Source organism: Populus alba, chromosome 1 (genome assembly GCF_005239225.2).
Source record: "Populus alba chromosome 1, ASM523922v2, whole genome shotgun sequence".
NCBI lineage: Eukaryota > Viridiplantae > Streptophyta > Magnoliopsida > Malpighiales > Salicaceae > Populus > Populus alba.
In genome coordinates, this window is record NC_133284.1 from 735,703 (window position 1) to 749,097 (window position 13,395).

At 31.8% G+C, this 13,395-nt stretch overlaps 3 protein-coding genes and 1 non-coding gene across 5 annotated transcripts; all 4 read right to left on the bottom strand.

Moving 5' to 3' along the window:
* Positions 1-950: 950 nt before the first annotated feature.
* LOC118049818 (pectate lyase 1) lies at positions 951-2,568 on the bottom strand. Its single transcript, XM_035059936.1, has 4 exons — positions 2,143-2,568; positions 1,700-2,055; positions 1,309-1,447; positions 951-1,178 (listed from the first exon to the last, which is right to left on the bottom strand). The coding sequence occupies exons 1-4, from the start codon at positions 2,566-2,568 to the stop codon at positions 951-953; spliced, it is 1,149 nt and encodes a 382-aa protein (XP_034915827.1).
* A 2,849-nt stretch (positions 2,569-5,417) lies between these two features.
* Positions 5,418-5,489, bottom strand: TRNAG-UCC (transfer RNA glycine (anticodon UCC)). The gene has a single exon. It is a non-coding gene; the product is annotated as a tRNA-Gly (tRNA).
* Positions 5,490-6,508: 1,019 nt separating this feature from the next.
* LOC118049816 (uncharacterized) lies at positions 6,509-7,578 on the bottom strand. The gene is made up of 4 exons (XM_035059933.2): positions 7,512-7,578; positions 7,199-7,272; positions 7,022-7,084; positions 6,509-6,937 (listed from the first exon to the last, which is right to left on the bottom strand). The coding sequence occupies exons 1-4, from the start codon at positions 7,576-7,578 to the stop codon at positions 6,509-6,511; spliced, it is 633 nt and encodes a 210-aa protein (XP_034915824.1).
* A 3,034-nt stretch (positions 7,579-10,612) lies between these two features.
* LOC118049752 (uncharacterized) lies at positions 10,613-12,970 on the bottom strand. Of its 2 annotated transcripts, XM_035059836.2 has the most exons (4): positions 12,790-12,970; positions 12,388-12,685; positions 11,653-11,724; positions 10,613-10,877 (listed from the first exon to the last, which is right to left on the bottom strand). In XM_035059836.2, exons 2-4 carry the CDS (start codon positions 12,532-12,534, stop codon positions 10,728-10,730), a joined length of 369 nt encoding a protein of 122 aa, XP_034915727.1. In that variant the 5' UTR covers positions 12,535-12,685; positions 12,790-12,970; the 3' UTR covers positions 10,613-10,727. The 2 variants fall into 2 exon arrangements, with proteins under 2 accessions (XP_034915727.1, XP_034915726.1); XM_035059835.2 differs by having other exon boundaries at positions 12,388-12,970.
* Between the last annotated feature and the right edge of the window lie 425 nt (positions 12,971-13,395).

The window sequence follows — 13,395 nt, forward strand, 5'->3', positions numbered from 1 at the left end:
CTAAAAGATTGCCAAAATATTTGGATATTCGAACCACATTCTTTATTATATATAAAAAAAAATTATGTCGACTTGGTGGGCTAATCCTAAAAGATTGGATTCCAAAGTATGATTCGAGCTTAGATTTTAGTTGATTTATAAACCATATTAACTCGATCGAGCTGTATTAGATAAAAGAAAATAAAAAAAACACGTGTTTTTTGTTTTTTTAATTTTTTTTTGTTATGAATGAATTCAGAATTATATATTATCAATTTGCAAGATTAAAGAAGCCAAAAACATGGTGGCAAAACAGGAGCAGAAAAGCAAAAGAAAATCAAGACCATCTGCACCAAGAAAATAATAAGGTGCCAAAAACAAGAAAATAAGGCTCTGCGTTTGTTTGTTTATGCGGCCGGCATTGAAACAAGCAAACTCTTAATCCAATTCTATATCAGAGTCAACAACCAACAACGCATCTCAGGCCAAACTTAACAGTAAGCATTGTAACCCTTCTTGTCTTGGTTTCTTGTTATTCCGCAGGTTGCATAAACAACTTCCTGTAAGGAAATATAATTAAAAAGGACACCAGGCATACATATTTACAACCTTTTCCCTTCCAGTAGTTTTCTTTCAAGTTAGTCAGATTGCTATGTCAGGCACATTTCTTGTTAGAACCTTAAAAAAAGAGAGGCTAAAACTCATTTGGTATGCGTCCTCATGCTTGCCAATTCAAAACCTTAAGTTATTTGATTAAGCCTCGTTGGAAACGAACGAGCCTAACCGCTTAGTTATAGATGATGTTTATATATAAAAAAAATATTATCTTAAAGTTTAAATTATTAGATAAAATGTTGAAAATAATTTTACGTTACTCATTAACAAAGCAGCATACATGTATGGAATACAAGAAGAAAACATTTTCATTTTTAGGATCTGCATTTTCTCTCAATCTGCAACTCTCAGACTCATCAGCATGTCAATGTTCTTGAACATGTTAAAGCACCTGCTGAGCTAGTCATTGACTGAACAGAGTTTGCACTTCCAACTTTGAACTTTTGCTGCTTATTGTAGTTAGGCTTTGCCGTACCTCTGCGGCCGGTTTGGACAAAAGAAGCTCCATTTGTAAACATATCCCCTACAGAGTAGAAGTTCCAGGGCTTGCCTTTTGCACCCATCCCCGTATTTCTCCAAGTTACCTGTTGAAATATCAGAGTTTTTTTCTTAGTTTTTCTGATCCTTAATTCAGATATCCCCGTCTCCTTAATTTGCATGGTTTGAAAGATATGATCGATTCGTGGATGATCAATTTATATTTGAAAGCATTACCTCCTTCTTTCCGGATTGTGCAGGTGCAATAAAATGGTTGGATTCACTCTTGATGCTAGGATTCATGCTTCCTCCAATTGCATATTGTTCCCATCCCAGGTAAAGATTGTTAGCTACATGTGCATATCCATGGCGAACCCTGCATTATTTCCAATGATTTATATATCAGTGTAAAATCTTGAATACACGATTCATGATTCAGACTGCATGCGGACATGTGTTTAGTTAGAAATACAGAGACATTAATCCGTTTCTTAGACAGCTTTAAAGTCAATTTCTATCATTTTAAAACAAGAAAGACAGTCTCTATCCTCATCTCTGTCTCTTCTATCTAAGATAATATTAACCAAATGCCAGAAATTGTGGGATTTAATTAGGCATTATTAATTACCTTGGCATTCTTTGGTTGCAATTAGGACCAAAATGATTGAATGCAACCGTGACCTTCATGTTCTTGTCTCTCAAATACCCATCATCATGTCCAAGAAGCATAACCTTGTCTTGGTCTCTAAACCAATTGTTAGAGACAGTAACAGATGTAGATCCACGAGTGACATCAAGAAGACCATCCTGGCACGAGTATAATGTATTGTGGTCTATCCAAACCTTAGATGCAGTGACCAGCCTTATGGCATCCCCATCCATCTGACCTAACGGCATTAGTTTCCCATCCGGTCCCATGACTGAGCTAGGTCCCTGTGCCTTGCAATGGTGAATCTTTAGGCCATGGATGATCACGTCGGTTGCCTAGACAAACAACATTGATGTTTTAGACAGAGCATGCATTGCCTATATAATCAGCAATATTGGCAAAGAGAAACTAAATTAACGTACCTTGTACACCACGAGGCATCCGATGCCTTCAATGCTGACATCAACGCCACGACCATCAATGGCAGTATGGCTGCTAATAAGAAGAGGTCTCTCAAGTTTAATGTCCATGTTCTTCTCAAAAGTGATCCAGACTTTTCCTGTGATCATGGTAGCTCCATATCTTAATGTCCCTTTTCTGGGATTCACAGGGTCGTCACTAGGATCGGTGACCTTATACCATAAAACATTTTTCCCAACATTGTTGGTCATTTTCCCTGCAAACCCCACAGAGCAAGTAGCCAGATGTTGTCGGCTTCTCTGCCAATTCGGATTCATTCTCCAGCATTGATCAATGACATTCATTTTGCTGGCCCCATGACAAGCATTAGGGATGAAGGAAAGGATGCAAATGGAAAGAAGTACAACAAAGAACCTGAAGACAGCCATGATCGATGATAGAGTAGAATAGAGATTAAATTTGCAATGTAAGAGTTGGGGAATGGTGGAGATATTTATATAGGATCAAGAGGAGCTAAGCAATGATATTGCAGGCTGGTGTAGTTTGATCAGTTGGTTACAACAGATTGGCTGCAGTGAGAGCTGATTTGCTGTATTTGTAACTAAATCCAACTTGAAACCTAATGTATTATAAGTGTTGTCGTCCTAAAAATAGAGATTGCAATAAAATCTCCATTATTTTGTGCACTGTTTGGGCTTGCATGGTTGTTTATCCTCCATTATGTTAAGACTTGAATTTAGCATCCTTAATTGTAGCCACTCGTCACACCCTCTCCCACTTTTTTGGAATTTGAAAAATGCAAGATTATCCAGTGTGCTATAAACCTTGCCTGTAATCATTGTATTAAAACTTGCATATGCTCAACAGCTTGACCTGGAATACGGAGGTTATAAACCGGTCTGGATTGAAAAAAAATATATATATGAAACTTGCTAACCTGATAAAAAAAATAAAAACATTTATCGACCTGATTGATCAAGCCCGATCATTAACTCATCAGTTTTTTTAAAAAAAAAAAAATTGATCAAAACGATTTTATTTTGATTTTTATTTAAAAAAATAATTAAAATTGACCCTTTCAATTTATTGTGACCAGAGGCATGCCTCGAGTCTGGTTTTCTTTTCAATTTTTTTTTAATGTAAATATAAGGGTCAGCTTGCACGTATCTCGACTAATTCTACGGGTTCTGAAATTAACGACCATATAAGTCTTTAGTAGCTGGCTCTAAGATTTGTGAAACTCAAACTAGTGATCTTTAGGGAATAACTTTTTATTTTTATTTTTATTTTTATTTTTTTGTTTTGGAGGTATATATGTTGCCTCATGTATTGCGCATGCAAATAAAAGAGTTGATATTTGCTGTGACAAGATTAGGTGCTAACATTCCAAAAGTATGTGATTCATGAATTTGAGCGGTGAATGATTTGTTAGAATTGTGTGATTTTGTTTTATTCTTTTAATTGACACTAGTAGAAAGAAGGGGGTATGAACAGTTGTAATTTGACTGTGATTAATAGTAAATTCTTTTGCGAAAGATATTTTAAACGTAATATGAATGAGATACTGGAGAAAACCATTATAGATGTCGGGGTAATGCTTGATGAGCTACTGATAATGACGTTACAGGTGGTGGCAGTGACAACGATAACTGTGGTTTTGTAGAGTTTATAGGGCAGTTTTCTTTTTGGATCTCGGAGGACCAAAAGATAAAGAAAGTGTAAGGTCAAAATCTTCTTCATCTTCACCTTCCAAATCTTGCTGGCTAATGATGTTGTTGCTGCTGCTGCTGCTGCTGTGCTTTCTCTTCGTGGAGATCTCTTGCTCATTGGTTTCTAAATCTTGTCGGCTTTTCATGGTGTGAGTAAAAGAGGGAGAGAGGAAAACGAGAGAGATGGATTTTTAAAGGACAATAAAAATTGGAGATATAGTTATGGAAGCAGAATATATAAGATAAAAAAGAGACTAGTGGTCATCTTTCTCTGTGTTTGTTATGCTGTTCTTCCCCTACCGGCCGGTCACCTTTTTTACTGGGTCTTTTTCACTCTGTCTCAGCAAGTCTTTAATTTAATAAAATCAAAGTTTGAAGAAGATTTGAAAATTTATTTCACATCTTTTATCTGAATTACAAAACATCAATTTTAACCCCATCAATTCCACAATTCCCTTCAAGCACATGTGAGCTATATCATTTGCAATGTGCTTTATAAAAAATCACATTTCAAACCACATCTAATTTAATTCCATTTTCATGCACTTCACAAATTAATAATTTTACATCTAAATCATCTTTTTCTGCATCATTTTTGTTGAATTTTGATGGTTCATTCCAATCCGCAAAGGAATTTGGATAATCAAAACTTTCAATTTTAATATTATATTCATTATGGTCAAGAAGTTATTTTTCCTACTCATAATCTCTTAGACTCCTCACCAATGATGGGTTAATTTTACAATCCATTTTCATATGTATCAGTTTTTCTTCTACACAAGCTCATCTTATTTTGCCACCTCTTATAGCCATGTTTATTCCAATACACAGCAAGTAAATAAATTTCAAGATAATTGAATTTTAATATCAATGGACAGAAATAAAAATACAAACAAGAAAATAATAAGTTAAAAAGATAAAATTAAAGTTGAATATGGTTATCATATAAAATCCTAATTTATAATTTTATTTTTAGAATAAAAGTATAATCTGTTATTCTAAAATATAAGGTAAACAACCTTATATATACCAGTTCTAAATTGAAAAAAATCTCAATTAATAATTATTAAGTTGTTTTAGGGATACCTAAACTAAAAAGAAAAAAAAATAGCAATCTTAATATTGTTTGATTTTCTAAAAATAAATAGAAAAAAAATAATCATGAAGTAAAAAAGATTCCTAAACTAAATAAGAAATAATAATAATAATTAAAAAAATAATATTTTTTCCCTAAAATTCCTCCAAGCTCTATAAACCATAAAAACTGGTCTAGACATATCTTATAGCTAACTGGATTCTTCAGAACTATCACACCAATTTTTTAGAGCATCAAAGTAGAAATGAAGTAGGGTTAAGTTATTAATTTTATTTATAAAAAAAAATTATCATGTGAATTTTTTTCAAATTCTAAAAAATGGTAAGCAGATGTGATATTAGTATGACAACACTTACTTAATATATGCAAGGAAATTGCTTGGAAGTAAAGTAAAGTGGGTTTTTCTCACCTAAAAAAGGAGAGAGGATGTCATGCCACTATCCACTGGCATCCTTATGGCCGCCGAGTAAAATGCGTCTGCCGGGAGTCGAACCCGGGTCTATTGCTTGGAAGGCAATTATCCTAACCGTTGGACTACAAACGCTTTTGTTGACTGATCACTGTGTTTGACATTTTCAACTCTGTTTCTGTCGCTTGTATTAAAGAAAAGAGTAAAGTTGTCATTTTAAAAAATAATAAATAATTAAAAACAGATCCTTAACGATAGTCTGTCGGGTCAACTCTCAATTTGATCTGTCAAGAAATCCAATTTTAGGTCAGATTATAAAATTAATCTATTGGTTTGATTACTATGATTTTTTAAATTTGACGGGGGCAAAAAAAAAAAAAAAAACAGAGAGGCTCATATAAGATGAGGCACCCTCTTCCTCTTTAGAATCTAGATTTTCCAAAACTTGTAGTTCATATTATTGATGCGATTTATCTTTATTTATTTTTGTGTTTTAAAAGTGTTTTAAAAAAATTAATTTTTTTTTTTATTAAGTTTAAATTAATATGCTTTTAATGTTTTCAAATCATTTTAATGTGCTGATGTCAAAAATAATTTTTTAAAAAATAAAAAAACATCATTAGCATATATATTTTGATACAAAAAGTTATTTGAAAAACAATTACAACCACACTGCCAAACAAACTATTAATATATGCAAGGAAATTTTATAGCTGGAAGATAGATATTATGGAGATGTAAATTTTCTGTTATTATGGAGGTAGCTAGCTAGTTTCATTACTTCTATTCGAACCTAACCTACTGTCTGAGAATAGTTTTCTGAAGCTGCAAGATGTGTTCAACATTTCTGGTATGTACAACGGAATGAGCAGGCATGTGTAATTTCCTCGGTTATTGGAAGACGTCATTTCCAGTTTCTATCTTTAAACACTAACCAAACGCAACCTTATAGCATGGAAAGTAACATGCATACACATTTTCAGTTGAAAATTAATCTACTCATGCTCGCTGTCTGAAATAGTGTCTTGCATTGCAAGTTAATTCGGTCTTCGATAAGAAAATCTAGGAATCAAAAGCTTTGACACATTCCACTAAAAAGAGTCCTTAGAGCACAATACTAGCAATTTCTTCTGGTTCGAAAGAAAATACCATTGCTAAGAACTCTCATCAATGGATCTCTTGTCGACTAATAATTTGGAAATCACCACGCATAATAAGAAAATGAGAGGCAGAAGATACATCTTAATTGGATTATCTTTCCCCTGACGAGTATATATATACTCCACAGTCGAATAAAAACATTGCCACACAGCACCAGCCAATCCAAAATACTCAACAATAGTGCCAACAGGCTTTCTAGCTGCGGAAGTGGAAGTTGATCGGGGATGAAAAAGTGGCAATGGGCTCATGATTGCCCGTTTAATTCTTTCCTTTACAGCCATGTGAATGAGTTCAACGGCAGCAAGAAGCAAAGCTACAAATGCCAAGACCATGCCAATTAATGCATAACCCATCTGGTCAAAAACCGCAGATGCAATCTCTAGGATTAAGTTTGTCACCGGCAAAGTCCATCCTGATATTTCCTGTACAAGAAAGTGGTTAGTTGTAAACAAGGCAGTTAAGAAAATCTCACCAATTCTCAAAAGCGTTGTTTCCATAGTTCTTACTCTAGGACGTGAACTTTCTCCAGCATCCAGCAGCTGTTCTGCCTCTACATTATAGACCACATGCTGTGCAATTCACAATGACACAAGGTAAGATAATTGATAATACACAAAACAATACAATTATGCCTGGCAGAGACTCATAATGTGAGATTATCCCATCTACACTATATATATCACCTGGTTCACATCATTATCATTCATCGAGTCGTCTTGGCTAGGGACAGATGGAGCACCATTTTCAACACGATTATCTGCAAAGTTGGCCAAATATCCATAAATAGGTTGTGATATCAACCTTAGAAGAATTATTTTAAAAAGAAGACAGACAAAAAAGAATTCCATGTGTTTAGATATATAATTTGCTTTCATGCATGATTTATTTTAAATATTAAAAAATAATATAAATTATATATTAAATCTCACTTAATACTTAATTTTTTTTATTAAACTAGTTCTTTAATATAATATTAAAGTCTTAATAGCAACATACCATTTGCTTGTAAGTCTGGAGGAGGCTGCTGCGTGTTCCGCGAAGCTAAGTAAGGTAGTAACTGCATTATCAAAACACATTAAATATTTTTCATGGAAGTTGTGGTGGGGATTGGAAAATTCTTAAAATCAAGAGTTTCAAAAGAAATAAAGTATAGACCTTCTCCATTAAAATTTTATTTGCAATTAATTGTTGAAGAGACTGGTCATTCCACGAACGAAACTCAGGAAACTGCATGCATCATCAAAACATCAAATATTTTTCATGGAAGTCGTGGTGAAAATTTGAAAATTCTGAAAATCAAAAGTTTTTCAAAAGAATAAGAGCATAGACCTCCTCCCTTAGAAATTCTGGAACAGTCTGGTTATTCCCCGAAGCTAACTCAAGCAACTGCATTATCAAAACATTAAATATTTTTCATGTAAGTATGGTGGAAATCGGGAAATGCTGAAAATCAAAAGTTTAAGATAAGTGAAGGTTACATAAAAAAAAACCATCTCAATTTAAAATTTTAATAAATTCAAAATATAATTTATATTATTTTTTTAATATCTTTTTGCAAGTAAATATTATTTATTTAATTTTATTAATTAAAATAAAAATATTATGATTCGAACTCATAATTATTTAATTATTATAATTTTAATATCATATTAAAAAAATTATATCAATTAAAAAATTTTAATTATTTAAATAAAATTATTAAATAATTTTTAGACACGAATTGAAGGTACTTTTTCCAGCTGGCGCAAATCTTTATCGCTCAAGGTAACTGACTTCATGTTGAAGATATGGGAAGAAAATGCGGCAATACTGTCGTGAATCTTATCTGCAAAATTGATCATAATTTAGTTAGTGTGAACTTTTAAGGCTTTTGTAATGCTTTCGTAGTATATTGAGTTTGCTAACATTTCTAAAGAAAAAGTAGCTAACATATATACCATGTGCTTGATTGAAGAAAGTCCGAACGAATTGTGGAAGAATCTCCAAGCTCGACAGATCTATATCGGACAACTGCTTGGTCCAGGGGCGAACCGGCTGCAAGAAAATTGTTTTTTCAGCTCCTCTCTTAACAATATTTATAATTTAAACCAAAATAATAAAACAATCGAAATCTTGTCTCTCTTTAATTTTATTTTCCGACCCGCCCCTGACGGCATGCATCATCAAACATTAATTCCATGAGTGTCGAGGAAGGGTTATATCTTGTATCATGTGACTTGAAGGAAATATTAATGGCCAAACTATTGTGTTTCACTATCCCATTAAGAACACGTTAAGAATTCAAGACTCTGATTCTTGGGCCTCCTGGCATATAAAATATCAATAACATCACATATAAGAAGGAATTAATTGAAAAAGAATTTGACTGAAAGTATGCAATAACTCTGATGAGAGATGCTGATATTGTTGTGTTTTTTGCAGGTTCGATCCATTAATGACAACCAGCAGCCTGTTAGGCACCAACGAATAATAGGAAAGTTGAAGAGTTTCTTCAGTATGCTAGGATCTAAGATTGATGCCAATACCACAAACCAGAAATGCATATTAGGTATCATGTAACTCAAAGTAATTGTTAATATTACAATAATAAAAAAAGTTATAATGTTATTTAAAAACTATGGTGGTAAAATTGAATTTTAATTTAAATATTATTTTATTTATAGTAAATCATAATGAAGAAAAAAAAACTGAAAAAAAAAAAAAAAAAAACTGAATGGCTATAGAAAAAGACTAGGCATCTCGGCGTGCAATACCTGATCTTCTTCTTCTTGTTTTCTTTATTTTTTTAAGAGCAAATAACATATCATTCATTTTATATACACGTGTAAACAAATCACACCATGTTATTTACCAGTTAAGATTTTAACCATCCCAGGTGGCCAGAAAATTATGATTTTAGTTTTTAAAATTCAAAATTTTATTCTTTTAATTTTTCTTTCACTTGAAAACACCAAATAAACATCTTAATAACCTTATTAAATTCATTTTTAATATTAAAATACTAATTAATTGATCAGAAATATCTAAAATTACATCAAATGATTTACCGAACCGATCCAGGTTTCGTAACAGTTGTTTTTATAATATAAATTTAAATTTTATTTAATTAAATTAGCCTCTATTTCAATATTAAAATTGTACCAAAGATCTTAAGAATCTGTAAAAGAAAAGAAAATTTTAACATATAAAATATCAATAGCGTCACGTATAAGAATGAAATTGAAAGAGAATTTGACTAAAAGAACAGTAATGCACAGTAATTTTAGTTGGTGTGAACTCTTAAAGCCGTAATGCTTTCTCGTAGTATATTGAGTTTATTAACATTTCTAAAGAAAAAGTAGCTAACATACATACCGTGTGCTGGACATGAGAAAGATCCAACTGTTTGAAACGAGAAAGATCCAACTGCATCATCAAAAATTAATTCCATATGTGTCAAGGAAGGGTTATTTTGTATTATGTAACTTGAAGGGAAATGGCCAAACTATTGTGTTTCGCTATCCCATAAGAACACATTAAGAATTTAAGACTCTAATTCTTGGGTTTATGCGTGTACATATGTGTGTGTTTTGAGTTGAATTAATTAGTAAATCATAATGAAGAAAAAAAATAAAAATAAAAAACTGAAGAGCTTTAGAAAGAGGCTGGCATCTCGGCCTTCATGTTAAGATTTACTAGTTAAGATTTTAACAATCCCGAGTGTCTAGAAAATTAGGATCCTAGTTTTTAAAGTTTTAAAATTTACTTTTTTAATTTTTCTCACTTGAAAATACTAAATAAACATCTTAATAACCTCATTAAATCCATTTTTAATATTAAAACACTCATTAATAAATCAGAAATATCTAAAATCACACCAAACAATCTACCGAACCGATTCAGGTTTCATAATGGTTATTTTTTGTAATACAAGTTTAAATTTTATTTCATTATATTAACCTCTATTTCAATTTTAAAATTGTACCAAAGATCTTAAGAATGTGCAAAAGAAAAGAAAATTTTAACATATAAAATATCAATAGCATCACGTATAAGAATGAAATTGAAAGAGAATTTGACTAAAAGAATAGTAATGCATAGTAATTTTAGTTGGTGTGAACTATTAAGTCTTTTTTTTTTTTGTTAATAGTCAAAATTTTATTAAGAAAAAGGCTACAAAGATAATAGCATAACATACATTAGATGAACAAACAAGCAGAGGAAAGGAAACTATTAAGCCTTTGGTAATGCTTTCTCGTAGTATATTGAGTTTGTTAACATTTCTAAAGAAAAAGCAGCTAACATACATACCTTGTGCTTGACATGAGATAGATGCAATGATACAAGTGACGGTAAGTGGTTCAAGCTCGACTGATACCACACCTGCATCATCAAAAATTAATTCCATGCGTGTCAAGGAAGGGTTATTTTGTATTATGTAACTTGAAGGGAAATGGCCAAACTATTGTGTTTCGCTATCCCATAAGAACACATTAAGAATTTAAGACTCTAATTCTTGGGTTTATGCGTGTACATATGTGTGTGTTTTGAGTTGAATTAATTAGTAAATCATAATGAAGAAAAAAAATAAAAATAAAAAACTGAAGAGCTTTAGAAAGAGGCTGGCATCTCGGCCTTCATGTTAAGATTTACTAGTTAAGATTTTAACAATCCCGAGTGTCTAGAAAATTAGGATCCTAGTTTTTAAAGTTTTAAAATTTACTTTTTTAATTTTTCTCACTTGAAAATACTAAATAAACATCTTAATAACCTTATTAAATCCATTTTTAATATTAAAACACTCATTAATAAATCAGAAATATCTAAAATCACACCAAATGATCTACCAAACTGATTCAGGTTTCGTAATGGTTATTTTTTGTAATACAAGTTTAAATCTTATTTCATTAAATTAGCCTCTATTTCAATTTTAAAATTGTACCAAAGATCTTAAGAATGTGCAAAAGAAAAGAAAATTTTAACATATAAAATATCAATAGCATCACGTATAAGAATGAAATTGAAAGAGAATTTGACTAGAAGAATAGTAATGCATAGTAATTTTAGTTGGCGTGAACTATTAAGCCTTTGGTAATGCTTTCTCGTAGTATATTGAGTTTGTTAACATTTCTAAAGAAAAAGTAGCTAACATACATACCTTGTGCTTGACATGAGAAAGATTCAATGATACAAGTGACTGGAAGTGGTTCAAGCTCGACGGATACCACACCTGCATCATCAAAAATTAATTCCATGCGTGTCAAGGAAGGGTTATTTTGTATTATGTAACTTGAAGGGAAATGGCCAAACTATTGTGTTTCGCTATCCCATAAGAACACATTAAGAATTTAAGACTCTAATTCTTGGGTTTATGCGTGTACATATGTGTGTGTTTTGAGTTGAATTAATTACCGCGGTAGGCTTTTTAAATTATTTTTATTTGAAAAAAATATTAAAGTGATAATTTTTTTAATGTTTTTTTGATATTTCAAAACGATGATATTAAGAATAAAAAAATAAAAAAATATTAATTTAATGTATTTTTAATTAAAAAATATTGTAAAAAATAAATAATCATGATTTTTTATTATTATTATTATTTTTTAGATTAACGTGGTTCTCCGGTCCAGTTTACGCGCACCTTGCCTGAAGTTAACAATCATGTAAGCCTCCAATAGCCATTATATGAGCAACCTAGAGTTTGAACTTGAAACCACAAATAAAGTAAATCTATTGGTCCCAAGTTTTTTACAACTAAAACACCATCTAGATAGTTTCATGTAGTGATTTTTTTGTTAAAGAAAAGGTATAGAAAACAACTGTGAAGCAAAAACATGGATCTGAAACCACATATTTGAAAATTGTTAGTAAAGTACTAAACTAAGACGATCACCTGGAGAGATGATAACGTTAATGATTGATCGAGGACAGGGAAGGGTTGCTCAGGTGCACGTCGACGACGTAGTCCAAGCGTCTGAACAGCTCCATCTTTCTCTGGTTCCGTTGCCTCCAATTTCACTTCTTCCTCTTCTATTTCCATGACCACCACTCTTTTTGCTTCCTCCGCGTATCAGTACGTACTGATGTCAGTGCCAAAAGTAATCACAACCACAAGAGTAGGATTCACCCTTCCCTTCTGTTTACACTCTGTAATTGAAAATCTGTTCCCTGGTTTGATATCTAGCAGATTCCTTGGGAAAACAAATGAAAAAAGCTGTTACTTGTTTCTCCTTTTGAAGTCGATGAAGATCTAAATCAGTAATTGCTAGTTACTAGTAACCTAGCCAGAACTCACATTGAAACTTCTTGAGGGCTTCATCTCCGCGTTAATTCACTGTTTCTTGCAAGATTGACTTTGTATCATTGTTATAATAATGCTCTGTCTCTCTTTCTTTCTTTACTGTTAATTTTTGGGATGGCCAATTACAACTTACAAGTGAAAGAGAGCATTGAAAGCAACAAAGGTAAAGATACAACATGTGCAGGTGTGTTATTTTGTTTTATTTGAAGGGATGACTCATAAATAATTAAATATTCTGTATTTGTACGGGTTAATCCGGGTTAACCCGGGTTGACTCATAAAACTCGAGACCCGATCTCTTAACCGGATTAATTTTTGGATTGGGTTTTATAACTATGATTCAAACATCGGGAGTGTAGTTATATATATATATATATTATTATTATTATTATTTTTTGAAAATGTATTAAAATTATATTGTTTTTATTTTTAAAATTTAATTTTTAAAAATCAAGCATCAAAACTATCTAAAAACATATAAAAATTTTAATTTTTAATAAAATAAATAAATTTTTTTTATTCAATTACAAACCATGTAAATGCATTCAAACTCGTGGGTCAACCCACAACCCAAGCTTTGGGTGAGGTCTATGTCAGAAC